Raw genomic sequence first — 27,537 nt, forward strand, 5'->3', positions numbered from 1 at the left:
TTTTGTGCACTTTATATTATTTTTAAAGAATCTTTATATAAATACTTTGCCATGAAAAAAGTAAAAAAGTTTAACCACAAACAAACCAACAAAAATATAATGTCATTATAATGTAATCATGGTGCCTATGGGTTTCATAAAAGGACAAATGACCTCGGACATCCGTTCTGTGACAATCTCAGGCAAGGTGATTGGATGATCAATTACGTGAGCACTCGCCTGATGAATAAAGGCGGAGCTCTGCGGGAGGTAGGAAAGGACTATTTTTTCTTAAAGGGTTAGTTCACCCGTCATTAATTACTCACCCTCATGTCGTTCCAAACCCGTAAGACCTTCGTTCATCTTCAGAACACAAAGCTTTCTTAAAGTTACTCTTTAAGTAATAAAGTTTGGTGTGCAATTTGGAACAGATTAACAAAAATGTAAAAAAAATTGCACTTGTGTCTAAATTAATACTTCTGATTTTTCACAGGTCAGAAAGTGGTTCAGCGCTGTATGTACATACCTCATGCATATTTCACGTTACATAGTGCCATGTTATTTTGCCATTATTGTTGCCACTACTGTAAATGTGATTTATTATACTATTTATATTTATTCCATGCTTTAAATTTCCTTAAACATGGCCTTTTTTAGGCCAAGAAACTCCCATTACATATTGTCTATATGCCACCAAGAATATGTGACTTTTTTTTTTGTATGTGTGATTTCAGTTGTTCAGTTGTACACTTTAATATGAAGTTATTAGCGAATCATTATCTGTTCCTGAAAACTTTCACATTCAAATTTCACACACAAATTTGTGTGTATGCACAGTTGTCTGATATGGTTTCAAAACCATTTGCATCAAATGAAATGGAATGAAAAGAATGTTTTGGGTTTTTTTGTCCTGGGGATGTATTATGAAAATGCGGCCAATCATTGTTGTCAGGAAACATGACGAGTATGACAGGTTACCTGATTTTTTTAGTGAATACAGCAGACGAAAGTACACAGCCCCGAGGAACACCATTGCTAAGAATGGTGTCTGAGAAGTAGCCTCAGTTCCTGATTAAGCAAAAATCATGGATCCAGAGAGCAGAGCAGCGTTAGCTTAGCCATAGGTCCACCAATTAAACAAACAAATCTCAAACTAAATTTTTGTGGGAAAAAAAAGTCAAATAAATACAACAGTTAGCTTCAACCTAAGTTAACGCTTTTTTTAAAAAAAAAACGTTTTTATAAAAAAAAGTTAAATTGTATCTGTACATCAGTAATAATTATTTTAATTGATTTGAAATGTAAACATCATACAGTGTATAAATACATTATTATGTCACTATATACATGTTATTTTTGGCCAGGTTTAAAATGCAAGTCAGTTATATCACAGAGGTCCCTACTCTCTATAAACTTTCCTCTGTGCAGATCCCTAATCTGCTGGGTCAGGGTGTCGCAGCCCATTATAACTGCCGTGATGCAGTATGGTGGTGGCTTCAGTGTATCCAGGACTACTGTAACATCGTGCCCAATGGCACAGATATTCTAACATGCCCTGTGTCACATATGTATCCCACTGATGATTCTGAGGCGCAGCCCCTGGGGACAGTGGTAAGAAGAAAGGAAACAATCTCTGATTGCTTATGATACTTGATATAGTACAATAGATCTTAAGTCAGGGATAGTGCCATATTTAATTTTTTGACAGGAATAGTCTGTGAGGGATAGAATTACAGTGTGTAACTTTTAACTGTTTAACAACATACTGATTGTTCATCTGATGAAACATCTTTCAAAGAAAATGCAGTAAAACTCCATAAATCAGATTTAAAAGTTGAGTTACATCTATGAACCTTTATACAATGCGTGCCATTGTAAGGACATGTAGGTTTATCCCTCCCAGTCTCGTTTTCATCCCCATTAAATTCAATATGGCAACTAAATATGCCCTATATGCTTTAGTAGATTGTTGATTAATCTACTAAAATTCCATATAACATCCAAAATATTAGCCACTGAAATAAAAAATAAAAAAACATTTAATTTTTATGATTTTGTTTCACAATTACCTATTACATTAGCATTGGTTAACATTTTAAGGCCTTTTTTAATGAACATTTTTATGAAAATGTGTCATTTTGCTCATATTCTAATCTAAGTGTAAGTTTCAGACTCTTAAAGGGATAGTTCAGCCAAAAATGAAAATTCTGTGATCATTTACTCCCCCTCAAGTTGTTCCAAACCTGTATAAATAATGACAACATTTTAATTTTTGGATGAACTATCCCTTTAAGATTTTAGATATTGTTTCTTAAATTATATTGCTGGTATTTGTCTTTAATATTACCTAATCTACTTAACTTCCATATAACATCCAAAATATTTGACTTTGGAATTTAATAAACATTGCATTTTTATGATACCATACTATTATGGTGCTTTTTTATAATTTTGTAGCTTAACAGCCCCAGTTTCAGAATGACATTTTTGAAAAGTGTAACCAGAATATTCTTTAAAAATGTAAAGAATATTAAAACATTATATTTTTTTTGCCATTGTTTCAGTTTGACTGAACACTGTTCTTTTTTTTGTTCATGACTTGAATCAGGATCACGACCAGCCATTATATGTGGTCATTCAAGAGGCTATGCAGCGTCATATGCAGGGAATGATCAGATCGACCGCAACATGCGAGATGAAGGTGAGTCATTTTCTATGAATGAATAGGACTCTATTTTTCCATGTCTGTCTCTACTCTAACCATACCTTGCTTTCGCTATTGCTTTGCCACATAGGCTTTAACGTGGAGGCCAAGACAGGCTTTGTTTACAGTGGAAATCACTTCAACTGTGGGACGTGGATGGATAAAATGGGAGAGAGCGACAAAGCCCATAATAGAGGTGTTCCAGCCGATACCCAAGTACCAATTACCTACAAACATACCTGTCATGCTAAACCTCTATAATAATGCTGCACTATATTTAGAACAAAAAAATGCTTTCAATGTGAAACACTGAGACTAAGTGGCTTCGAGTCTGGATAAACCAGTCTTCCATATGTCATGTGTTGATAGTGTTGTGTTTATCTTCAGGGATAGCTCTGTGGTGGAGATTGTAAGTAAGTAAGTCAGCGGTGAATGAGAGTGGAAATTTTCCATACTCCTCTGTCACAATACACAAAGATGGTACGTCCCCTATAACATTTATTTCAAAGGAGCCAGTAACTGTCACACTTAGAAAGCTCTAAAGATGAAGAAGAGTCAAAAGTTCCAGGAACAAAGTAATTTAATTATGTAATTCACACAGAATAATAAATCATGCGCACCAATGTGCCCAACACAAACAACAACAGACAATGAACTGAGAAACTAAAGGAAACTAGGTAGTGGTACAGACAAGAATAATTAATGATAAATAGCTAAACTAAAAGAACTAATCATATCAGTAACCATGGCAACTAAAGAGTGGTGGGAAAATCAAACAAAGCAACACATGTGGCTTATGACATGCTAGAAGTCCAGGATAATAAAACAGACAGAACATAAACATAATCACTCAGGATAATCACTTTTCATATATTTTAATGATCGATTATGACCATTAAAATGCGGTATGTCCAGGAGCAGAACAGTCAGTGACATATAAGGAGTGGAATCAACTGATCCAAGAGAATTTTGAAAGGTTATTCTATGTGTCAGATGACCCTGCGGACCTAAATGAGCAACATCCTGACTTGGTCCACAAAAAATGCATTTACAAAGACAGTTATGGGGCCTCTAGCCCCTGGTGTGACTACCAGCTCAGGCCTAATTTCACCATCGCCATGGTGGTGGTGAGTCTTAGCGCTTGTTAAAAAACCCCATATATATATATATATATATATATATATATATATATATATATATATATATATTTGGAGGCTGCTATATTATACACTACTTTGCTTCACCAGGCACCAGAGTTGTTTACAATGCACAGAGCCTGGAAGGCTTCAGAGATTGTTGAAAAGAAGCTGCTCGGTCCTCTGGGAATGAAAACACTGGACCCAGAGTGAGTAGAAAACAACACCTGCCGTCTTCCTATTGCCTAAGCAGCCACTTGTGTTAAGAGTGTGCTCTTCTGGCTGGCTGACTGGCCTGATAAGTGTTGCATCGGTGAAGTCATTTGCATGTACGCTCTAAAAAAAGATGGGTTAAAAACAAGCCAAGTTGTGTTGAAAATGGACAAATGCAGTGATTGGATTTGTTTTAACCCAGCGGTTGGGTTAAATGCTTGCCCACGGTGCTGGGAAGTTTTATTTAACCCAACTTTTGGTTAAAATTACTATACGGCTGGCTTAAAATGAACCCAAAATAGGTTGGAAATTATGTGCCTGATTTTAAATTATTAGAGGCAACAATAATAATCAAAAAGTAAACATTTATGAAACATATTAATGAATGTTCATTTCCAACATATTTTGGGTTCATCTTAAGTCTGTATTTGTCTAACAGTGATCTGGTGTATTGCGGCATTTATGACAATGCTTTGGATAATGACAACTACAACTGTGCGAAAGGATTCAATTATCACCAAGGACCTGTAAGTATAAATTGTCTCTGATTTGAGAGATTTCTTTTGTTTTGTTTTTTAAACTATGCACATTTCATAATTCGTTTTCAGGAATGGCTGTGGCCAGTTGGATACTTCTTACGAGCCAAACTTTATTTCGCTAAGAAAATGGGCCAAGAGAAGTACAACGAAAGCGTGTACCTGGTGAAGAATGTCCTGTCTCGACTTTATACCCATTTAGAAAGGTATTACAGATCTCGCACAAAAACAAAAATTGTACTTCTTGTATTGAATATTTGAGTCATTTGCACAGTATACAGCAGCTCATATGTTGTCTTTGCTTTAGATCACCTTGGAAGGGTTTACCTGAGCTGACCAATGAAAACGGACAGTACTGTCCATTCAGTTGTGAAACACAGGCCTGGTCTATCGCTACTGTTCTGGAGGCCCTCTATGATCTATGATTATGTCAAGGACCTTGCAGATTTCATATACTTCTTGCCACCTAACTGAGAAGTTCAGAGGACATTACCAACTCACTTTAGAGAGCTTTTTGTCATGTTTACACTCCTGTTATAACTACCAACATATTCAGGTTAGGTTTGTCTGTTAAGAAACTGATATATGGTCATTTGTGATTATTAAAATATATCCGATGCTTCCTCAAGACAAAGAATAGATTCCTTCCCTTGAAATAGAACTGGTCCTTTATTTAATTCACTATATTCATATAAACAAAATCTTAGACCTATAAAAAGCTTGTTGTTCTGCTTTCATGACACAACAAACTTCATCATAAGATGACGCACATATTTTAGACTCACTCATCCCTTGCAGAGCAGTCGCACCACAATTTTATGAGTTATTTTTAATCTCATCTTTGAACTAATATGAGCTTAAAAAAACAATCCATGCAACATTTCTCAAGATTATGTTTAGTGTCATTTTAACTCTCTATGGTACAATGTCTTTGGCACCTTGATTTTTCTTCTCTTTTCTTTCTTCCCTTTGCTATTCAGAAAAATATATAACATATTGTATGGTTAGAATTGCAAAGGCAGGCAACATTTCTGCTTCCTGGGTCGCCTTTGCAAGGAAATTATGCTGATTTAGGGTACGTTTACACAACAACGATGTACTAAAAACGGAAACGTTTTTTCTTTCTACAGATGACAACATTATAAAAACTATCCCCGTTCACACGTATCCGCGAAATGACTTAAAAAACCATGCTGTATTACGAATGCCAGACCAGAGCCGCTGAAAAAACATATTTAACGGCTCTGTGCCAGACACCCAGCCAACACAGCATGGTGGGGCCCAGATGGGTGTCACCTGGGGTGTCTAACTGGGGCCCAGACATTTTTGTCCACGGTTTCCATGGAGGCCCCACCTGGGTTAGCCCAGATGAACTGAACACTGCTCAGTGTGCACACTACAGGCTGTTAAATGTAACACAGAAACATGCTGGAGTTAATGAGATAATTAGGTGATAACGAGCAGAATCACCGAAGGACAGAGAAACAACAAGAACTACGACTTCAGCCACAGCCTTCGATGAAATCAACTGAAGATAAAAGACATTAAATCACTAAAGATCTGATTAAACATCTCCACAAACAGCATTACCAGCTTCACTTATTACTAACCAGACTGACTTTATTTCTGTTACACGCCTACAGAAGCTCTTATTGAGAATTACCAGAGGTTTAGATGTTGATAATTTGTTGAAAATAAGTTTGGTTTGATGTCACCGTGATCGAGGTCAGTGCTTACTTCAGTTAGGCAGTTTGACTCTTGACTGATTTAGTGTCAGTATTTCTCTGACTGCTGTTTGTTATGGCAAGAAAGGCAAAAGGAAATGTAGTCAGCTGTTATCAGCTGTTTGATGCTAAGAATATAATTGTCATCATGTAGTGGCTTTATTCACTGATCTAATGATTGAACTTTATATGAAATAATGTGATTAACTTTGAGCTGATCTTTCTAGAATAATAAAAGTGAAAAAAAAAAATCGGATCAAAATAATAAAACTGAAAAATGCAATGTACACTAAATACTTCAAAAATCCTGCAAGATTTCACACAGACATCAAGAACATGCTTCATGCCGCAATGCATTCTGGGTGCCTCATACAAAATTCATCCATGACTCCCAGAATGCATTGCAGCATGAAGCATGTGACCATTGTTGAGATTCATACGCTGATTCTTGATGTCTCTGTGTGTGAATGAATCTTGCAGCAGGTTTGAAGTGTTTAGTGAACAGTGTGTTTTTTTTTTTTTTTTCAAATTTTCTGATTTGAAACATTTTTATTGTTGTAATCCATGAAAATATTATTCTTAATATTATATATTCTTATCATCTAGCAGCTGACCATATTGTCTCTTGTTTTTATTGCCATAACAAACAGCAAGAGCAACCAGAAAAACACTAATACAGTCAAGAGTCAAACTGCCTAACTGAAGTAAGCGCTGACCTCGACCACGGTGACATCAAACCAAACTTATTTTCAACAAATCATCAACATCTAAACCTCTGGTAATTCTCAATAAGAGTGTATGTCAGAGATAAAGCCAGTCTGGTTAGTAATAAGTGAAGCTGGTAATGCTGTTTGTGGAGATGTTAAATCAGATCTTCAGAGATTTAATGTCTTATATCTTCAGTTGATTTCATCGAAGGCTGTGGCTGAAGTCGTAGTTCTTGTTGTTTCTCTGTCCTTTGGTGATTCTGCTCGTTATCACCTAATTATCTCATTAACTCCAGCATGTTTCTGTGTTACATTTAACAGCCTGTAGTGTGCACACTGAGCAGTGTTCAGTTCAGTTCAGTTCATCAATCACCATGCTGTGTTGGCTGGGCAAGTACAGTAGTTGACGATATCACTTTGGCTGCGTCCGAAAACTGGAAAATGCTGCCTTCTGAGGACACATTTCAAGGTAGTAAGGCATCAAGACACGTCCGAATCCAATGTTAGCTTCACTTCCTGTCTCATGAGATACCTTCCTCAGATCGATTTTTGAAGAAAGCATAGATGTATCCTTAGCTGCCTTTGATATCCCACAATCCTGTGCTTTCCATTCTGTGACAATTGAGCTAGAAAAATAAAGATGGCGTCCGAAAGTTGCGTTTGCTGCTCATTTTGTGTATAAATATACAATTTTGACCAACATATTTTAAATTTGATATCATTTCTATCGAGAAATTACTACTGTAATAATTAAATATTTGTTTAGTTCTCACCAAAGTTCGTGCTATATTGCTGTAGATCATTAAACTGTTACGCTGCCTCAGAAGTCTGTCTGAAATCAATTTCGTGAGGTATCTTCATGCACAAACGCTGCCGTGCAAGTTATAGAGTGCCTCAGGGATGACGCATTTTTGTAGGCAAAACCCGGAAGCAAGTTAGCATTTTAGGACTTCCGGTTCCAACACCGTAAAGTGTTTTTTTTTAAAATGGGTTTTTGCTAAATCGCCTGAAATAAGGTCTGTGGTTAACGAAGCCTCTAAATACTTTCACGTTTTGATCTATGACAAAACACACCAGTTATAACCCACTTGTGATTTTTTAAACTTTTACTGTGTCTTAAAATCGGCGGTTGCTAACAAATTGCTAAAAGGGACTACTTCCTTTGGCGGGGACTTTAGACGTCATCGTTAAAAACGGGAAATTTGGACAGCATTTCTCATGAAAAAGTGGATAAGTATTAATAACAACACAGATCATAATCAGCGAACATGTTTTTAAATAAAGTTGTTTTCTATACAGTTTGAGGAAGCTTGGTGGTGACGACGTTGATCCGCGACTATGGTGTACTGTAGTCCGTTTATAGCCTACTGTTAGCCTTTTATATCTGATGACTTTATAGGCTTCAAAATCTATAAATGTTGTGTTAACTTGTAAAGATTATCTTGATAGACAAAACGTGTAAGTGTCATAACCCTTTGTTAAACACAGAGCTTATTTTCTGCGATTTTCCAAAAGTCTATGGGAAAAATGCATAGGCTTTCAACCGAGGGAACCCGTGCGCCGCTAACTTCCGGGTTGGCCTACCTAGGTTTTCGGACGCAGCCTCTGTAATGAAAGATTACGCGCATGCGCAGACGTATTCTTATACAGAGCACTCGCGTCAAACGCTCATGCTTATCCACCTTATTTTTATAGTTTAGGCTACTGCACTTTAATATTCTTCTCGTTATTTCCCTATAGCGGCTAATAAAGCAGAAGTCTTGCACCTCCACAGAAATACCTCAATTCCGCGTTGACAAATAAGGTGGACTAAACCATGTAATATGCGTGTGCATGACGTCACAGTTTTCACAGATTCGCGATTTCTGTTATCCATCTGTTTCTCCCATACTTTAAAAGATCAGTTTTGTCAAATGGGCTGTTTACACAACACAGTTTTCAACTAAAAACATAAAACTTTTTGTTTTATGCGTTTTCGCAGTTCATTTACATGACAACGTGTAAACGTACCCTTAGTCTTAGGTTTTACAGAAAATTTGGAAAACGCGAACATTGCTACTACTGTATACATTATTTACACTACATTTGAATTACAGTAATGTAGTTTGTCACTGGCAATTTGTATCGATTACACTAGCATCTAGCGGTTAAACTGATGCTATTAGGACAAAAAGAGTGCATCATTCACTCCAACAGTGAGGAATAAATAATGATTCATTCAGTTTGACAATCACAGGGTAAAGTTCAAAGGTAGTTACAAAATTTCTTACAGTTAGCCTATTTAAAATAAAATATTTTTTAAATAGTTTAATAATAATGCTTTCTTTTTCTCTCTAAAGAAGGTTCATATCTCATATGCATTTGTATTGTGTAGCTTTAGGCCAGGAAATCAATCAATTGCCAGGAAATATAAAAACATTTTTATAGACAAATTTTGTTTTTGTTTACCATGTATTCTTTAAAAAGTTAGAGGTTAGGCTGCTTAGGCAGATTCTGCCTCTGGAGAACACGTTACTTGCGTATTTTGATTTCTTAAAAAAAATCTTAAGATTAATCTTTACGTATGATTAATGTCATGTGAGTTCATGAGAAACTCAGAATCTTATGATCGTCCACTGTTGGTTTACAGCATCATTACCTAATCAGGTAAATCAGCCAGGTAAAGCCCTGCCCACAATGACTACGCTATTTGTTTTGAAGAACTGTCTGGATCTCTGAGCGCGCGCATACAGGGTGTCAGCCGAAACCAAGAGGGAACAACATCCTCGCCCAACGAATTATCCAAAGGTGTTGTTTTTATCCATTTTTTTTATTTTATTTTATTTCTCTCTTTTCTTCTCTTCGCTGTCGTTGTGTATTGATATTGCGGTGATTTTATTACTTACAGTTAGTTTATAAATCTCCTCAGATGTTCCTGTATGTTCTCCTGTCATGTGTTGGGATCGTGCAGTGTTTTCCTAATGGACAGGTCAGCCAAGTATGTGGATCTTTGGTACCTAGTCACGGGTCGAGCGCTCAGTCCATCTCTTCTCCGTACACCGTTACTGCTGACAAGACCACATTTAAAGACGGAGATGAAATCACAGGTGAGGCTGTTCTTCTGCACAGGTGCTGTGAGTTTTGTAGGACATACTTAGCATTTACAAGCTTGTACAGCTGTTTAGTTTATTATGTTGAGTGTTAATGGTTTATGTTGTATACCGTGAATATGTGTTATAATTAGTATGAAATTAAGGAAGGATTATAGCATGCACGTTTAAAAAAAAAAAAAAAAAAAAAACTGAATTGGTTCCATTTGTGTTAAGCCATAGTTTTGAATGATTTTATTATTATTCCAAAACGTGTAAATGGTCATAATAAAAATTGAGAAGGTGTGTCCAAACTTTGTGGTAGTGTGTACATAATCTTTATAAAATATAAAACAATACATAGTCTACTGGTATTTATCCTAACATTTTGTAGTTATTAAACCCGAATTTCAGAGCCTTAATAAATAAATAACATACAACATTTGCAACGCTTACAATAACATTTAAATTTGTTAAATTTAGTTAACTAAATTACTTAAGATGAACTAACAATGAACCATACTTCTGCATTAAAGCTGCTGTAGGTAACCTTTGTAAAAAAATTTTTTTTTACATATTTGTTAAACCTGACATTATGTCCTGACAAGTAGAATATGAGACAGATAATCTGTGAAAAAATCAAGCTCCTCTAGCTCCTCCCAGTGGTCCTATTGCCATTTGCAGAAATACACCGCTCCCGGTAAGAAACAACCAATCAGAGCCAGGAGGAGTGTCTTAGCAGTGTCAATCAATCAAGCTCGCGTGCGCGCTGATCTCACTCCTGTCATGCACAGTGTACAGGCGTCAAATTCAAGAATACCGGTGTGCCGCAGCTTTGCTTATGGCGAAATAAAACGATGTTATATGCAAAGGACCACCCTGAAATCTACAAGAAACCATGCCATACATAATTTGTCAGTCCTGTTTTGAAATTATCTTAGTTGTGTAGTTCTTAAAAAATTAAACAAATCAAGCAGGGATACTTGTCAAGCAGAAATGTGGCTGACTCTGCATCGGTTTTTAATCCGTTCAGGACACGTAGCTCCCTCCACCTCGGAAAAGCCGCTCCGATATTTACCCTCGTTTTATTTCGGGCTCTATCTAATTCTTTCTTTTTGGCTTTTTTATCATCGTCATCTGTCTTTTTCCGTTTACCCGTCTTTATTTTATGAGCAGGTGCCACTCGAGGAATTGGCAGTTTGGATTGTTTTTCCGCCATAAGCAAAGCTGCGGCACACCGGTAATCTTGAAGCCTGTATGCGCTGGCGCTGTGTATGGGAGGGGTGAGATCAGCGCGCACGCGAGCTTGATTGATTGACACTGCTAAGACACTCCTCCTGGCTCTGATTGGTTGTTTCTTACCGGGAGCGGTGCATTTCTGCAAATGGCAATAGGACCACTGGGAGGAGCCAGAGGAGCTTGATTTTTTCACAGATTATCTGTCTCATATTCTACTGTCAGGACATAATGTCAGGTTTAACAAATATGTAAAAAAATTTTTTTTACAAAGGTTACCTACAGCAGCTTTAACAAATGAGACCATATTGTAAAGTGTTACCTATAGCCTACTACTATATTTAAAGGGATAGTTCACACAAAAATGAAAATTCTGTCATCATTTACTCACCCTCATGTCGTTCCAATCCCGTAAGACTTTCGTTCATCTTCGAAACACAAACGAAGATATTTTTATTGAAATATAAGATTTCTGTCCCTCATTGATAGCTATGCAAACTACCACTTTGATGCTTTAAACAGTTCATAAAGCGTTTGTAAAATAAATCCATATGAATTGAGCAGTTTAGTCCAAATATTCTGAAGAGACTTGATCTCTTTATATGACGAACAGATTTAATCTAAGCTTTTATTCATGTTTAAACCTTCATCAACACGCACATCGGTTATGGTAAACAGAAGCTCAAGCATGTTCACATGACATGCAAGAACCAATAAGGGTTCATTCTCGCGTGTTACGCAGCACGTTTGAGCTTCCGCAAGAACCAGTGAGGTTTGTTCTCGTGCGTTAAAGCAAGTACAGTTGAGCCTATGTTTGCTGATCAGTGTTTATATGTGAATGAAAGCCTACATTCAATCTGTCATATAAATTTGGGCTAAATCTCTCAATGCATGTATTAGTTTTATTATCTCTTTATAACCCTTTTTGAAGCATTAATGTGTCAGTTGTGTGGACTGTCAATGGAGGGACAGAAATCTTGCACATTTCATCAAAAAGATCTTCATTTGTATTCCAAAGATGGAAAAAAAGTATTAAGGAGTGTAGACTATATATTATAGATACTTATACTATACCAATAGATAATATAAATACTATACCATACCATGTTATATTGCCTAATGCATTCACAATGCATGCTATAATAATACTATACTATAGGCCTACACAATACTGTTCTATTCATTAATTAATAGTTGCCTATCAGGTTTTTACATGGATTATGTTGAATCACTATTGTCATAATCAGAAAAAAAAAATTATCATATCATAGTCATACATGCATCAGTTTTATCTATGTTAGTTCAGGGTCTTAAGCTCCACTGAACTGTTTCTTCTTTTTCAGTATCTTTAAGCTCAAAATCAGATTATTTTGAAGGATTTATGTTACAAGCAAATGAAGTTGGATCTACTGTTCCCATTGGCACTTTCAGTGTGCTGAACAGTAGTGCACAGGCCATCTACTGCAATACTGATGCTGTGAGTTGTTATACATTATGTTTTTTTTTTATTATATTACTTGCTTCCATTACTAATAATCATAAACTAGTATGGGATGACATTGATGTATTGATTATATTATACTATATATTCAGAATAGAGCAGTTTCTCATACATCAAATGCTAAAAAGTATACAATTCAAGCTAAATGGACGGCCCCGTCTGCAAAACTCGGCAACATAGAATTCAGGTATACATTTACCAATTTTCCTGTGTTCTTAATTGTATTGTTTTATCACTTGTATGATGGTATTACATAGTATGATTTTTAATGGACTTTTTTTTTCAGAGCAACATTTGTTAAAAGTTTAAAAACCTTTTGGGTTGATGTTAGGAGCTCTGCTCTTACTTATACAGGAACAACTTCTGCTACTGTAAGTTTTACTTTTTCTACACCTACATGAAATCTAAGAATATATCGATCTGTTCTCGTATGTTGTTTTATATTCAGCAGAAATTGCTCTGTTCATTTCAGGTTCCATCAAACCCTGATTGTGGGAAAACCAAAGTCTGCTTCAGTCAGCCCAGCAACTGTGACCCAACTACCAGCACAGGCTGTTACTTCATGGCAGTTCAGGCATCATCTAACCTATCAGAATTGATGATTGAAATGTCTGGGAAGGCTGATGGATATGTCGCCATTGGGTTTTCAGATGACCAGCAAATGGTACACACTCTGTCCCGCTCATGAGATTTCAGCAGGCCCAAATGGAATCTGAAGATCTTTTCTTCTTTATTTGTCTAAAAATATTTAACAAACATTCATGTAATGTGGAATGTGTAGAACTGTGATAGTGATGGGCGTTCCAAATTCTGTGCACAGATTCCGTATGGGCCTGAATGTCAGTAATTTACACTGTAAACATCCAAGTGGGTGTCTGATCTATTATATTTTTCCTGAAACATGAGATCCATCTACACCTGCTGAATCTTGGAAAACTACCTCTGTCAGCACTGACTCATTATTCTGCATTTCTCCACAAACTTCAGCAAAACCATATGTGATTTTGTTCTCCAGGAACAATGAGACAACATTGTTCATATGGTTTTAAGAAGTGTTTTGTTTGTATTTCCAGGGCAATGACGACATCTACATCTGTGGTAAGGACAGCAACGGCTTACTCCAAGTGCAACACGCATTTTCCACAGGAAGAAGTCGTCCAAATATTCTCTCACTGGTACAGATTGCTTCCAATCCCCTAGTGTGCCACCACTTCTTACTGTTGTTTGATAAAATATCATCACTCACTCACATATTCTACTTGATTTACAGGGGAATGTGACTAATATCAAGACAGTGTTGACGAATGGAAATATCAATTGTTCTTTTACTTCTCGTAATGCCATTAGCACATCAAGAGCAACGTCCACTAGCCAGTACTACCTCATGATTGCTTCTGGACCCTCCAGTGGAGGTTTGTGGTTTATTGAGCCTGATATAAATTTCTATGTTGTATAAAATCAAAGTCTTGAACAAAAACTGTCAATTGTAATGCAGTGTTATTTTAGTATAATTCTTTACTATTATAGTTTTTTTATTTGAATTCACTTTTATTTTTATATTTTCATTATTTATTTATATTATTTTTTTAATATATTTCTCTTTGGCTTGTCATTCTATACTTGCCCTCATGTTGTTTTAAACTCTTAAGGACTTTTGTTCTTCCATGAAATGCAAATCAAGATGTTTATCAGAATTCTCAGAAAGTTTCAATTAATGCAAGGTAAGATTTTTTTTTAGTGAACAACAAAAATTCATCACAGAAGGCTATCGAATGGCTTCAGAAGTCGATTTATGCTTTTATTGTTTGCACAAGAGTGGCACAAACATCTTCTTTTGTGGAAGAAAACGAGTCACTGGTTTGGATCAGCATGAGGGTCAGTAAATGATGAAAGCATCTTTGGTCCTTAAACTGAAGAATGATCTTCATTTGTAGGTAACATCGGTCAGCACACACAAGAATATGTCAGTAGCGCCAAGGCTGATTTACTGAATCCATCCCTGGTCCTCACAAGCAAAGTATTCCCAGCAATCCTTAAAGCCCACGGTGAGTACATCAAAACAAACTGCTACTGAATCCACATTAGAGCCTCACATCAGCATTACTTTGGTCCTAATGCTGCTGATCTGGTTCAGGTGCCCTGATGTTAATCGCCTGGATGACCACGGGCAGTATCGGGATGATCATAGCACGCTATTTAAAGGGAGTTGCCAAGGACCACGGTCTTGGTGGTAAAGATTTCTGGTTTATAGTAAGTCTTTGTCTGTTTTTACACTCCTCACACTGCATATAAATCTTTCGGACTGACTGTGCGCAGTCATTCTGCAAATGATCCATTTATTCAGATACTGTAGTCTGGTTTTTCTACATTGGTTGCCTTTTTAATCACCTACACAATCATCAACAATGGCAAGAGGCATAAAAGAGAGTGCAGCTATTAGTGTGTGAGAGAGGATGAAAAACTGGTATTTTTGCTTCTCGTTCACATTTTATCTATATTTCAAATCGCATGTGGATTTACATGTATGCATTTTACTTTTAAATTTTAAGTTCATGCATTCATGAAACTGATACTTCCACTTGTCATTGTGTAGTGTGTGGTGTGATCGAGTGGACGTGTGGACTAATTTGCATACACATATCCACATGCACTAAACAAAGCAAGGGTGTAGAGTCACATTCAAGCAATTTTAAGATATGAAGACATTATTTTTTACAGGGGAAAATGTATAAATATATTATTTTGATGATCAAAGATGAGTTTTAAGGGATAAAACTACTGACTGCTGTGGCACTTTGAAGGGGACCTATTATACGCCTCTTTACAAAGTCTTTATTTTGATTTTAGGGTCTACTAGAATAGGTTATAAAAAAATAATTCCTGTCTCTATGAAGCCCCTCCTTCCGAAAATGCTCTGATTGGTCAACTGCTTGCTAGCGAGTTTCGGAAATGTCACGTCCCTTACAATAACTGAGTTTCAATACACTATAACGCAACTCAACCAGGCCTCAACCTTTATATTTATTTATTTTTTGCTGTTTATAGACTATAAACAACTAAACAGGTTTAAGTCAGATATGCCACACACACACACAAAAGAAAAACTACATTAAATTAGTTGTGTAGTGCGCTGTCTAAACAAAGCCAGAGTTCTGCCCATGTGGGCCCTTTTATCTACCTCATCAGCTCATTTGTAAAGTAAATTGCGTCATGTTGACAGGAGGAGCCTTTTCATAGTTCCTAGAACTATTGGCTTAAGTACCCAGAATTTGCTGTGTTCACAACGCAGGAACTAGGAATGATTTTAGTTCTAGGAACTCCTTTTGGTGGAACTAAATTAGCTCCTGCTTCAGAGTAGGGTCTAAACCAGCATAGGATAGGATAGGAACCCAGATAGAAATCAATGATCGAAATAATGTTAAATCAATGTGTTTCCTTTAGTTGGTCAGTTTGACTCTGACTGGCTTTTTTGTGAGTTTGTGGTCTTTGTAACAGTGTTTACCAAAACACATCATTCATTGCAAAGAAAACCAGAAACAAAATAATCAGGTGTCATAGTTTTCTGCCTCACAAAACAGAGTAGTTTACTAATCTTGTTCCTGACCAAAAGTGGTATTTGTTATTAAAATATTATATTCACCAATGATACTTTCTTGCCACAGATCATATCACAGATCACCACAAGAGAAAAAGTGATCAGCTGCTTTATGATAAGAATATAATTGTCATGTAGTGGCTTAGTTCACTGATCTAATGACTGAGCTTTATATGAATAAAATGTTAAGTTTGTGTTGGCTCTCTTCTAGAAATACAATGATAAAACAGTTTTAATCAGAAAAGCTGAATGAGTTTTAAAACACATTGTACACTTTAAAACTCCTGCAAAGCTTCCTCTCACAGAGACATCTAGAATCAGCCTATGAATCTCAACAATGGTGACGTGCTTCATGCCACAATGCATTCTGGGTGTGTCATGCAAAAAAGAATGCGTTGCTGCATTAAGGATGTCACCATTCTTGAGATTCATAGGCTGATTCTTGTGAGTAAATCTCACCGTAGTTGAAGGTGTTTAGTGTACAATCTGTTTTAAAACTGTGTTTGATTTTTACATGAGTCACAATAAAACAAAGTTTGTAAGATATTGCTCATATTAAATTCATAAGGTCAGTGAATTAAGCCACTTATCATGAAGCAGCCACATCATCTGATTGTGTTTTCTCTTGCTATAACAAACTCAGTTACAAAAAGCAGAAAAACTCTAACATTACAGAGGCAAGTCAAACTACTAGGGCTGTGAATCTTTGGGTAGACAGCGATTCGATTCACGATTCATGGGTGTTCGATTCGATTCAAGAACGATTTTTGCAAATTCAGAATGATTCGATATGAGACGATTCACATTAAAATTCGATGCGTTTCGATGCTGCATTTTAATATGCATTCATAGGGTTATTGAAATGCTTCCCTCAATGTGTCTTAGTCAGGGGGAGACTAATTACACAGCGGCCTTCAGGAGGTCAGAGAGTAAGGCCGTGTGTCCACCTAAGCGTTTTTTCCAGCTGCTAGCGTACTTTTTCAATTGTTTTCAATGGGAACACCACGTTTTTTAAGCGCCAGGAGCGTAACGAGGCGCTGAGCGTCTTTTTAACGCTCAAGCACTGCGAGCTCGGCGTTTTTTACTGGTCGCCTCGAGTTGAAGAATGCTCAACATTGAGTAAAAAGCTGCGCTCATCACTGTCACTTTTTAGCCAGCCATCCAATCAGAGTGAAGGAGGGGCGGGACAAATACAACTCCGTCCAACTGTCACATTCTTGCTGTACAGCAACATCAATAAACAGAAACAAAATGGATGAGAAATTAATATTGCTGCTCTCCAAAAATACATAGCAAAGTAATTTCATATTGTGTCAACATTTTAAGTCTGAAACAAATTACCTGCAAAATCAGTTTTAAGTAACAGTGCCGCGGATATTCCGTATCATAGCAACAAAGCGTCTCAACGGAAAAAAAACGCTGCGCTGCAGAAGCGCTCTCAAGCGCTCACAGACAGGCGTTTTAAGCAGAGCGCCTAGCGTTTTCAGCTGGCTAAAAACGCTCTGGTGGACACACGGCCTAAGGGCAAAAAACAACCTTTTGTCCATTGTTAATGTTAGTTCATGTTAGTTCTTAATGTAAGGTGACCAGATTTCTGAAATGGAAACCGGGGACATTTCCTATGTGAGTGGTCAAAATACCACCAAAATCTCATTTGTTATTATCTATTAATTAAAAAACGGGGACAGTACATTTTTTTTTTTTTTTGTGGGTTTCACATTTTACATTAATAAATATTATGATTTAATTTTATTATTAGGATTTTTGGTATGGTTTTAATACAATTCACCTTTTTACAATTACAACTTTTGTCCAATGACATTTTCATTTTATGTTAACAGCTTTAGTGACATGAAAGGAGCTTTGTTGTAGTATTCTTGAGTAAAGTTCATAAAATGTAGGCTACATTATTATTTCCCACTGGAATTTGTAAAACGTTCTGTATACTTTGTCTAGGGGGGTCCGGGGGCATGCCCCCCCGGAATAAAATTTTGTACATTTTAAGGTTAAATGCATAAATCTGGTGCACTCTGGAAGCTCAAAATTAAGAGCTTCAACCCATGTACAGTGTGCACATTGAACAAAGAAACAGCATTGACTTGTAGGCCTACCTGGACATTAAAAAGGGTTCAAACATCTTTTTTTCTTTTTTTCTTTTTGTTAGGCTACTTTACACAACGTATTGGGAAATTAAAATACTAGTTTGTAGCCAATTTCTAAGATAAATCCTTGAGCTTTAATTTTGATCTCCAAATCTCCAGCTGATCACGTGAGCAAAGTGCGCACTTCTCTTTAAAACACGCAGCACAGACTGTATAGCCTACTTAATCACTGTATTTTGCTGTTTTATAAAGGCACAAAGCCATATCACGGTTTCGATTTTAGTTCGTTGGCAAAATACAACGTATAGAGACCATTTATGTTTTAATAAATTTATGTTTAATAAACGGTTCATTATGAAATGATGGCGGCGCACAGGGTCATTAATAAGAAACAATGAATGAATGTTTAGCTGACAAATGTGCTAAAGTTGTCATATCAGTTGTTATATCAAAACAACAACCGGACCGAACGAGAGTCTCGAGGCCTGCCGCTGCTCTGAGTGAGTGACAGGAGGCGTGTCTGTGTTCAACTGCAGTGTGCGTGAACGCGCTGCCGGTGTATATGGATACTGTAGAAAAGCGGTATTGAACTGTTTAACATATTTTAATAGAGAGATATGTTTAGAAATATATATATTTTAACAGCACTATTAAGAAACCTCTATGCTGTATGCTGGCCAGACTTTTTTGCAATGTATTTGCGGATTATTTTGAACGAGATATAAAACGGGGACATTTCCGGGGACAGCTCCAGTCGGGGACGGAGCACCAAAAACCGGGACTGTCCCCGGAAAACGGGGACGTCTGGTCACCCTATCTTAATGATGCTACATAACTTTATTTTAATAGCCTATAAAAATTGGCATTTGTGGAAATTTACATAAGCCAAAACTTTAGAAGGGTTTTAAAAGTATTGTTAGGCTTAGTTCATATATAGTTAACTAGTGGAGGATAGTGTTAAAGACTACACAACCTTATTAAAGTGTTCCAGGTACATTAAAGGTGCTCTAAGTGATCCTGAGCGGAGTAACTTCCTGTTGACGTTCAAAGTGTTGTCAAACAAAACAGAGGCTAGCTAGACCCTCCCTCCTCCTCCTCCTCCCCCTCCCCTCCGTGCTTCCTAAAACAGTCATGAACGCGCATTTAAAATCATTCTTGTCGGTTATTGGCTGGAGCATGTTTATTATGTTTTGTGGTCCAGGCTGCACCAGTTTGTTTTTATTGCCGTTTTCGGAGCTTGTGGTGACTACAGAGACCGTGTTTTTTTACAGTGTGTTCAGAGGACAGACACCTAGCGGATAGTGAGGAGATGTTTGCTGTATGTGACAAAAAATGTTTTGGCCTAAAAACACGTGACATCACTTAGCACCTTTAAACATAGGCTACTAATGCTTACATGGAGAGACTACCCTAGAATATCATGTACTTTCCCAACTAATCCTAATCCTAAAAAATCCGTCTTTGTTTTCTTTATACAGAGCATTTTCCTTACGATGATTCTGAAAGAAAATGCGCTGGATTTCTACAGCTGCTATAGTAACGAACGCAACTTTAACGTGCATCTGATCTATAAACCGCACGCTCTTATTTCAGTGTTGTTAATGTTGTAGTTATTTCAGCAGTTTCCTCGACTCGATTCAGTTTAACGACATTAAGTTCATAATTTCATTTATCATTTATTGGAACTGTGCGTATGAGACACTTACAATATGTGTTTGCTCCGTCCATGCAATATAAATGCGCGCCTTGAAACTGCTCAGTAATGTCAATGACCCATTTCCTTAAAACTTCAGTATTTTATCTTATAGAAAATAACGGTGACGTTTCCGCACAATGAAAGCATTTTATTTCAACAGTAGTGATCAGGCAATGACTTCAGCTTTATCAGTGGCTTGAGCGGTCTGACTCAGGACTATTGCTATTATAATAGAGAGCTGTCATCTGCTCATGTGAATAGTCAAGTCACCTTTATTTATATAACGCTTTTTACAATACAGATTGTGTCAAAGCAGCTTTACATTGATAACTGGTACATAATTTTTGCTGCACAGCAGCTCTTAATGATGTTTTATTAACAAAATTCGGGAGGAGCAAGTTCAGATAATTAACCTAATTAGCACAGGTTGAGAGCATTCAGTTAATCAACTCAACCAATGTCAAAAGGTATAAATTGAGCAGACTGACTTCTGTTCATCTGAGAGTTTATCAGCATCCCTCCTCCACCCCATCTCCTCACTTATAGTTCTATCTACTTTTACCACACCGGGGGGAGTACTCTGGGTTCGGGCCAAAATTCCGAGCTCGGAGCCCTCTCCCCGGACAGCACGCCAAATACGCAAAACTTTACTCCATTTAATTATATGGATATGTGAACTCGTGAATAGAATAGTGTCAATGCAGGCAGATCAAAGCACTGTTGAATAAATGTCAAGAATACTGTTGAACAGGGGCGCAGGAGACATTTTCAAAGTGAGGGGGACCGAACTGCGTTCTGGGGGGGACATATATAAGTATACCCGGGCCTTAACCGCTCTAAAAAGGCACTTTCACGATCAAGTGCACGCCACTGATAGCCTAAGCATTGTAAATGCAGTATTACAGTATACATATACCAATGAAACGCACAGATCTCCTCTCGTGCGTCCTCCACTGGATGAGGCAATATCACTTTCGTTTCTATTTCAGATATCTCTTTTATAGATGCCATCAATGCTTTTGCCTTTCAAGATGCAATTACCAAAATCAAAACAGTCCATAAACTATAAATCCTCACGAAAACTTCAGTCAAGCCAGCTCGCGCGTCAACCTGAGAGATCAGCCTCCTTACCTTAAAGTGTCAAATTTCTCAGTTTCTGAATGGACGGTTTGGATTGATTGACAAACGTTAACGTTCGGGCATGATTTATATACCATCAACCTGTCCTAAAACGTTAGCACGCTTTGATCGATGGTTTGGAGATCGTGTGTTTCTCCATTCAATAGCGCATTTCCTGTTCACATCCGTGACAAAACAGCTGATTATTTACGAACGGAAGCTCACAGAAACGTGAAAATGGTCTCATTTGAAAGAAAATATCCTAAGCTAAAAGATGATATAATGTGACTAATTGAAGCAGCCCTTATCAAAAGTGCGGGGTCGACTTCTATCTTTTCAAAACTGCGGGGGTCCTGACCCCCCTGTCCCCCATGCCAACGGCGCCCCTGCTGTTGAATATCAAATGTCAAGTCAAATGTCAAGTGTGCCCAAATAAGCAAGCCAAAGGCGACAGCGGCAAGGAACCCAGTCTCCAACAGGTGACATCAGGTGGCAAACAAGTGGCAAATAGGTGTTAAAATGGAGAAAAAAAAACCCTTGGGAGAAACCAGGCTTAGTCGGGGGGCCAGTTCTCCTCTCTGCTGATACTTCAGGGCTGCATTGTGGTCATGCCCAATTGAGGATCGTATTCATCACGCCGGTATGGACGGTTTGTTGAGGAACTGTGGCACTGGCTGTGTGCCGTCCTCAAACGTGGGCTAGGGACAGAGCGCGAGCGCAATCCAGTGAAAGGCGGTAAAGAGTGCACCTGCGCGTTTATGTGAAGGAGAGCTGTGAGGGCGCAAAAGACGGCGCACAACATCTCCATCAATTCGTGAGTGTAGTAATTTAATGTTTATATTTTAAAGCACTGAATATTGAATCGCGATTAATCTTAGCATTTTACAATTATCAGCCTAAATTAACGATTCACGATTCAAAAAACATGTTTCAGTATCAATGCATATGCATTGTCAGGATTTGTAATCGATGCATCAAGAAAACAAATGAATTGTTACACCCCTACAAACTACCCAACTAAAGTAAACACTGATCACCATGATGGTAACAAAAACCCAAACAAATTTCAATAAAAATCAACAACAAAAAAAGCCCCTCTCTCTCTTAATTCTCAATAAGAGCTTCTGAATATGGAGTTGTTTAATCCTCCTCTGCTGAGATCTTGAGAGATTTAATGTCTTCTTTTATCTAAGGCTGAAGTCAGATTCTAGTGTTTCGTTTTTTTCTGTTCTTGTTGTTTCTCTTTCCTTTGTTCATTCTGCTTGTTAACAGCAGCTATCTTCAATAATGCTCAATCATCACTTAATTAATTACTTAATTATCTCATTAACTCCAACACTGATTCAGTGTTACGTTGAACAGCCTGTAGTGTGCACCCTGAACAATGTTCATTTCATCTGGGCTAAACCATGTGGGGCCTACATGGGTGTGCTGGCTGGGAGGCGTCCCGCTAATGGGATCGTGACAGTTAAAGGATTAGTCCACTTTTCAATACACTTTTCCTGATAAATTTACTCACCCCCATGTCATCCAAGATGTTCATGTCTTTCTTTCGTCAGTCGAAAGAAATGAAGGTTTTTGAGGAAAACATTCCAGGATTATTCTCCTTACAGTGGATTTCAATGGCTACCAACAGATTGAAGGTCAAAATTACAGTTTCAGTGCAGCTTCAAGGGCTTTAAACGATACCAGATGAGTAATAAGGGTCTTATCTAGCGAATCGATCGGTCATTTTCGGAAAAAATACAACCGTTTATGCTTTATAAACAAAATATCGCATTGAACGAACTTTCCGCTTCCGCATTCTTCATAACGCTTACGCTGAATGTTCTACGCCTTCCCTATTCTACTTACGGAACGAACGCGGCGGCAGTTTCGTTTTTTTCCGTAACTTGAATGGGGTTGACGTAGAACATTCAGCGTAAGCGTTATGAAGAATGATTAATCATCCGATTAATCTATATTAATTTTCATTTTGAGCGTGCAGAGACTGGTTTTATGCGTTATGCAGTGTTGTTAAAGACATAAGTAAGTATAACCAAATGATTAAAATAACTAAATATGTTTTTTTTTTTATTCCACAGGCCCACGTGTCTCTGATGGCCCTGTCAGTCACTGCTACAGCCATCGCATTTATACTGGTGTTTTCTTATGCTCAGGATTGGAGTGGGGTAAACTAATTTGATGATACATATGTCTGTGTGTATGTGTATATATGAATAATTTGGCAGTAGATACGTGCAGTGACAAGACATTGAGTTTTAAATTGAAATGCTAATTATTTCAGATGTTTGAAGTGAAGTGTTTTGTGCAGACATACTGTAATTCAGTGTTGTATCGGTGTGTGTAGGGAGCTCATCCTGTCCTGGGCTGTTTGGTGATGATCCTCAGTCTTATTCAGCCCATAGTCGCTGCTTTCCGCTGTGAGCCGCAGCATGAGCGGTGAGAGAAACTTCACTTCTCTTATGCAGATAGGACATGGAAAGGCAAGGGGGAAGCATCATTATTAATCTGATGATTTTCTTTGCAGGAGGTTTGTTTTCAACTGGGCCCATTCCGTCATTGCTTTAGCTATCAAAGCCCTCGCAGGTATGACAACAACTTCATTATCTTCATTGACGTCTTCCATTTCCTCAGATAAAAAATATATCTCTTTTATTCTGTGACACAGTTGCTGCGATTTTCACTGGTTTGGCACTGTTTGAACAATATAAGGAGGATGGATGGATGTTGAAAGTTATGGGAGGTTTTATTACCTGGGAGGCGCTGATGTACATTCTTCAAGATCTTAACTTTCGCGCCAGGAAAAAAGGTAACGCTGCATTCGCTGGTAAAGTTGTTTGAAAATACCAATGATGTAAATTTGAAAAGCATAACAGCCTTTTTATTTATTTACTATTTTTAATTTATTTATTTGTATACAAACCTGATTCCAAAAAAGTTGGGACACTGTACAAATTGTGAATAAAAAAGGAACGCAATAATTTACAAATCTCATAAAATTATATTTTATTCACAATGGAATATAGATAACATATCAAATGTTGAAAGTGAGACATTTTGAAATGTCATGCCAAATATTGGCTCATTTTGGATTTCATGAGAGCTACACATTCCAAAAAAGTTGGGACAGGTAGCAATAAGAGGCCGGAAAAGTTAAATGTACATATAAGGAACAGCTGGAGGACCAATTTGCAACTTATCAGGTCATTTGGCAACATGATTGGGTATAAAAAGAGCCTCTCAGAGTGGCAGTGTCTCTCAGAAGTCAAGATGGGCAGAGGATCACCAATTCCCCCAATGCTGCGGCGAAAAATAGTGGAGCAGTATCAGAAAGGAGTTTCTCAGAGAAAAATTGCAAAGAGTTTGAAGTTATCATCATCTAGAGTGCATAATATCATCCAAAGATTCAAGAATCTGGAACAATCTCTGTGCGTAAGGGTCAAGGCCGGAAAACCATACTGGATGCCCGTGATCTTCGGGCCCTTAGACGGCACTGCATCACATACAGGAATGCTACTGTAATGGAAATCACAACATGGGCTCAGGAATACTTCCAGAAAACATTGTCGGTGAACACAATCCACCGTGCCATTCGCCGTTGCCGGCTAAAACTCTATAGGTCAAAAAAAGAAGCCATATCTAAACATGATCCAGAAGCGCAGGCGTTTTCTCTGGGCCAAGGCTCATGTGGCAAAGTGGAAAACTGTTCTGTGGTCAGACGAATCAAAATTTGAAGTTCTTTTTGGAAAACTCGGACGTCATGTCATCCGGACTAAAGAGGACAAGGACAACCCAAGTTGTTATCAACGCTCAGTTCAGAAGCCTGCATCTCTGATGGTATGGGGTTGCATGAGTGCGTGTGGCATTCCAGGCACATCTGGAAAGGCGCCATCAATGCTGAAAGGTATATCCAAGTTCTAGAACAACATATGCTCCCATCCAGACGTCGTCTCTTTCAGGGAAGACCAACAACAACAATGCCCGACCACATACTACATCAATTACAACATCATGGCTGCGTAGAAGAAGAATTCGGGTACTGAAATGGCCAGTCTGCAGTCCAGATCTTTCACCCATAGAAAACATTTGGCACATCATAAAGAGGAAGATGTGACAAAGAAAACCTAAAACAGTTGAGCAACTAGAAGCCTGTATTAGACAAGAATGGGACAACATTCCTATTCCTAAACTTGAGCAACTTGTCTCCTCAGTCACCAGACATTTGCAGACTGTTATAAAAAGAAGAGGGGATGCCACACAGTGGTAAACATGGCCTTGTCCCAACTTTTTTGAGATGTGTTGATGCCATGAAATTTAAAATCAACTTATTTTTCCCTTAAAATGATAAATTTTCTCAGTTTAAACTTTTGATATGTTATCTATGTTGTATTCTGAAATATAAAATATTGAAATTTGAAACTTCCACATCATTGCATTCTGTTTTTATTCACAATTTGTACAGTGTCCCAACTTTTTTGGAATCGGGTTTGTACACTACACTATCTTTCAAAAGTTTGTGGTTGTGGATTTTTAAAATGTTTTTGAAAGAAGTCTCTTATGCTCACCAAGGCTGCATTTATTTGACCAAAATTACAGTAAAAATAGTAATATTTTGAAATATTATGACAAAAACTGTTTTCTATTTTAATATATTTTAAAATGTAATTTATTCATGCGATGGCTAAGCTGAATCTTCAGCATCATTACTCCAGTTTCTGAATTCATTCGAATATGCTGATTTGATGCGCAAGAAACGTTATTCTTATTATTATCAATGTTGGAAACGGGGAAATCATAAGTTTGATATTTGACAACTTAAATCTTTTGAAACATTATAAATGTTTTATTACTACTTCTGATCACTTCAATTTATCCTTGCTGAATAAAAGTAATTTCTTTCAAAAAATAAAATAAAAAATCGTACTGACCATGAAACTTTTGAACAGTAGTGTATATTTATATTTGTATCTCATATTATTATTCATTTTTACTTTTTCTAGGAATTACGATTTTGGAAATTATTATCTGAAAATGTATTATTTAAACAATAGAATGCATAAAAGGTTTATTTCACCCTTGTCATTTAATTTTAGATTCTGAGATTTGCAGTTGTGGATCGGTAAGTCCAACATTAAGACATATGGGCATATGGACTACATATATAAAAGGTGATCTTGTAAATTTCATGTTTTAAAGTAATACGTTTTATTTTTGTTAGATGAAGCCTGAAACAGTCCTGCTTATCCTGTTTTTGATGGGAAACCTGGCCTTCTTGATATCACTTCTTGTTGGAATAGGCAGATCTTAAGTACAACCAATATGCATCAGCCTTCCTCACTGGTTGGGGCCATTTTTTGACTGTTTTGTTGTATGAGTATGTATATGTATATGTTTTTTTTTTTTTTTTTAAATAATGAGTGCTAATTTTGAGTTCCATGTTATTCCAGAAGTATCTCTCTACACATTATTTTGTTATTTATTTAATTAACATAATACAGGCCCAGTTTCACAGACAGAGCTTAGCCTAAGCCAGGATATTAGGCCTTAGTTCAATCAGGACATTCAAGTAGCTTTTATAAACGTTCACTAGAAAAAAACTGGTGTGCGTCTTGAGACAAAACAATAGCAGTGACGTATTTTAAGATATGTCAGTACAAGTTGATTTTATTTAAAACCGCTCAAACATGCATTTTAGTCTAGGACTAGCTTAAGCCTGGTCTGTGAAACCGGGGGATAGTATTAATAATATAGTATAAATGCTATCCTCAATTTATAATACCATTAGAGATTCATTACTGTGCCTTTATTTAAGAAACATAAGTGTTATATATGTATATAGTACTATTTTATAGTTGTTCGTGCAATTACTGTACTGTAAGTTGCTCATTTTTAAGATGGAAGAACAATAGTGAAATCATCTTGGTGTTTAATTACAGAGGACGAAAAAAAAGTTCACCAATTGTATTTTATTTTAAAACTTAAAAAACGTTAATTAAAGGATTTAAGGAGAATATTTTAACTTTTATAAGTATTTTATATCATTGACTGTATGTGTATATATAGACATTACATTGTAATTGTAACTTAAGTGTGCAGCAGAAGTTAACAGCACTCAACCACTAGATGGCAGTGTCATAACAGGTATTTTAAAACAACTATGTGACATTTTGTTGTACATTTTTTAGACCTTTCAAGGAATGAATAAGAACTCTCTAACT

The 27,537-nt window shown here is 37.0% G+C and overlaps 1 protein-coding gene and 1 pseudogene across 1 annotated transcript; both read left to right on the top strand.

Moving 5' to 3' along the window:
- Positions 1–1,350: 1,350 nt before the first annotated feature.
- Positions 1,351–5,461, top strand: LOC125258625 (annotated as a pseudogene).
- Positions 5,462–9,658: 4,197 nt separating this feature from the next.
- On the top strand, positions 9,659–26,906 carry LOC125258178 (putative ferric-chelate reductase 1). The gene is made up of 16 exons (XM_048175065.1): positions 9,659–9,786; positions 9,908–10,085; positions 12,647–12,780; positions 12,897–12,991; positions 13,091–13,175; positions 13,277–13,468; positions 13,878–13,979; positions 14,075–14,216; positions 14,739–14,849; positions 14,939–15,054; positions 23,401–23,487; positions 23,667–23,758; positions 23,847–23,905; positions 23,988–24,128; positions 26,413–26,438; positions 26,538–26,906. The coding sequence occupies exons 2-16, from the start codon at positions 9,908–9,910 to the stop codon at positions 26,625–26,627; spliced, it is 1,650 nt and encodes a 549-aa protein (XP_048031022.1). The 5' UTR covers positions 9,659–9,786; the 3' UTR covers positions 26,628–26,906.
- Positions 26,907–27,537: the final 631 nt, after the last annotated feature.

Source organism: Megalobrama amblycephala, linkage group LG22, assembly GCF_018812025.1.
Source record: "Megalobrama amblycephala isolate DHTTF-2021 linkage group LG22, ASM1881202v1, whole genome shotgun sequence".
NCBI classification, from domain to species: Eukaryota; Metazoa; Chordata; class Actinopteri; order Cypriniformes; family Xenocyprididae; genus Megalobrama; species Megalobrama amblycephala.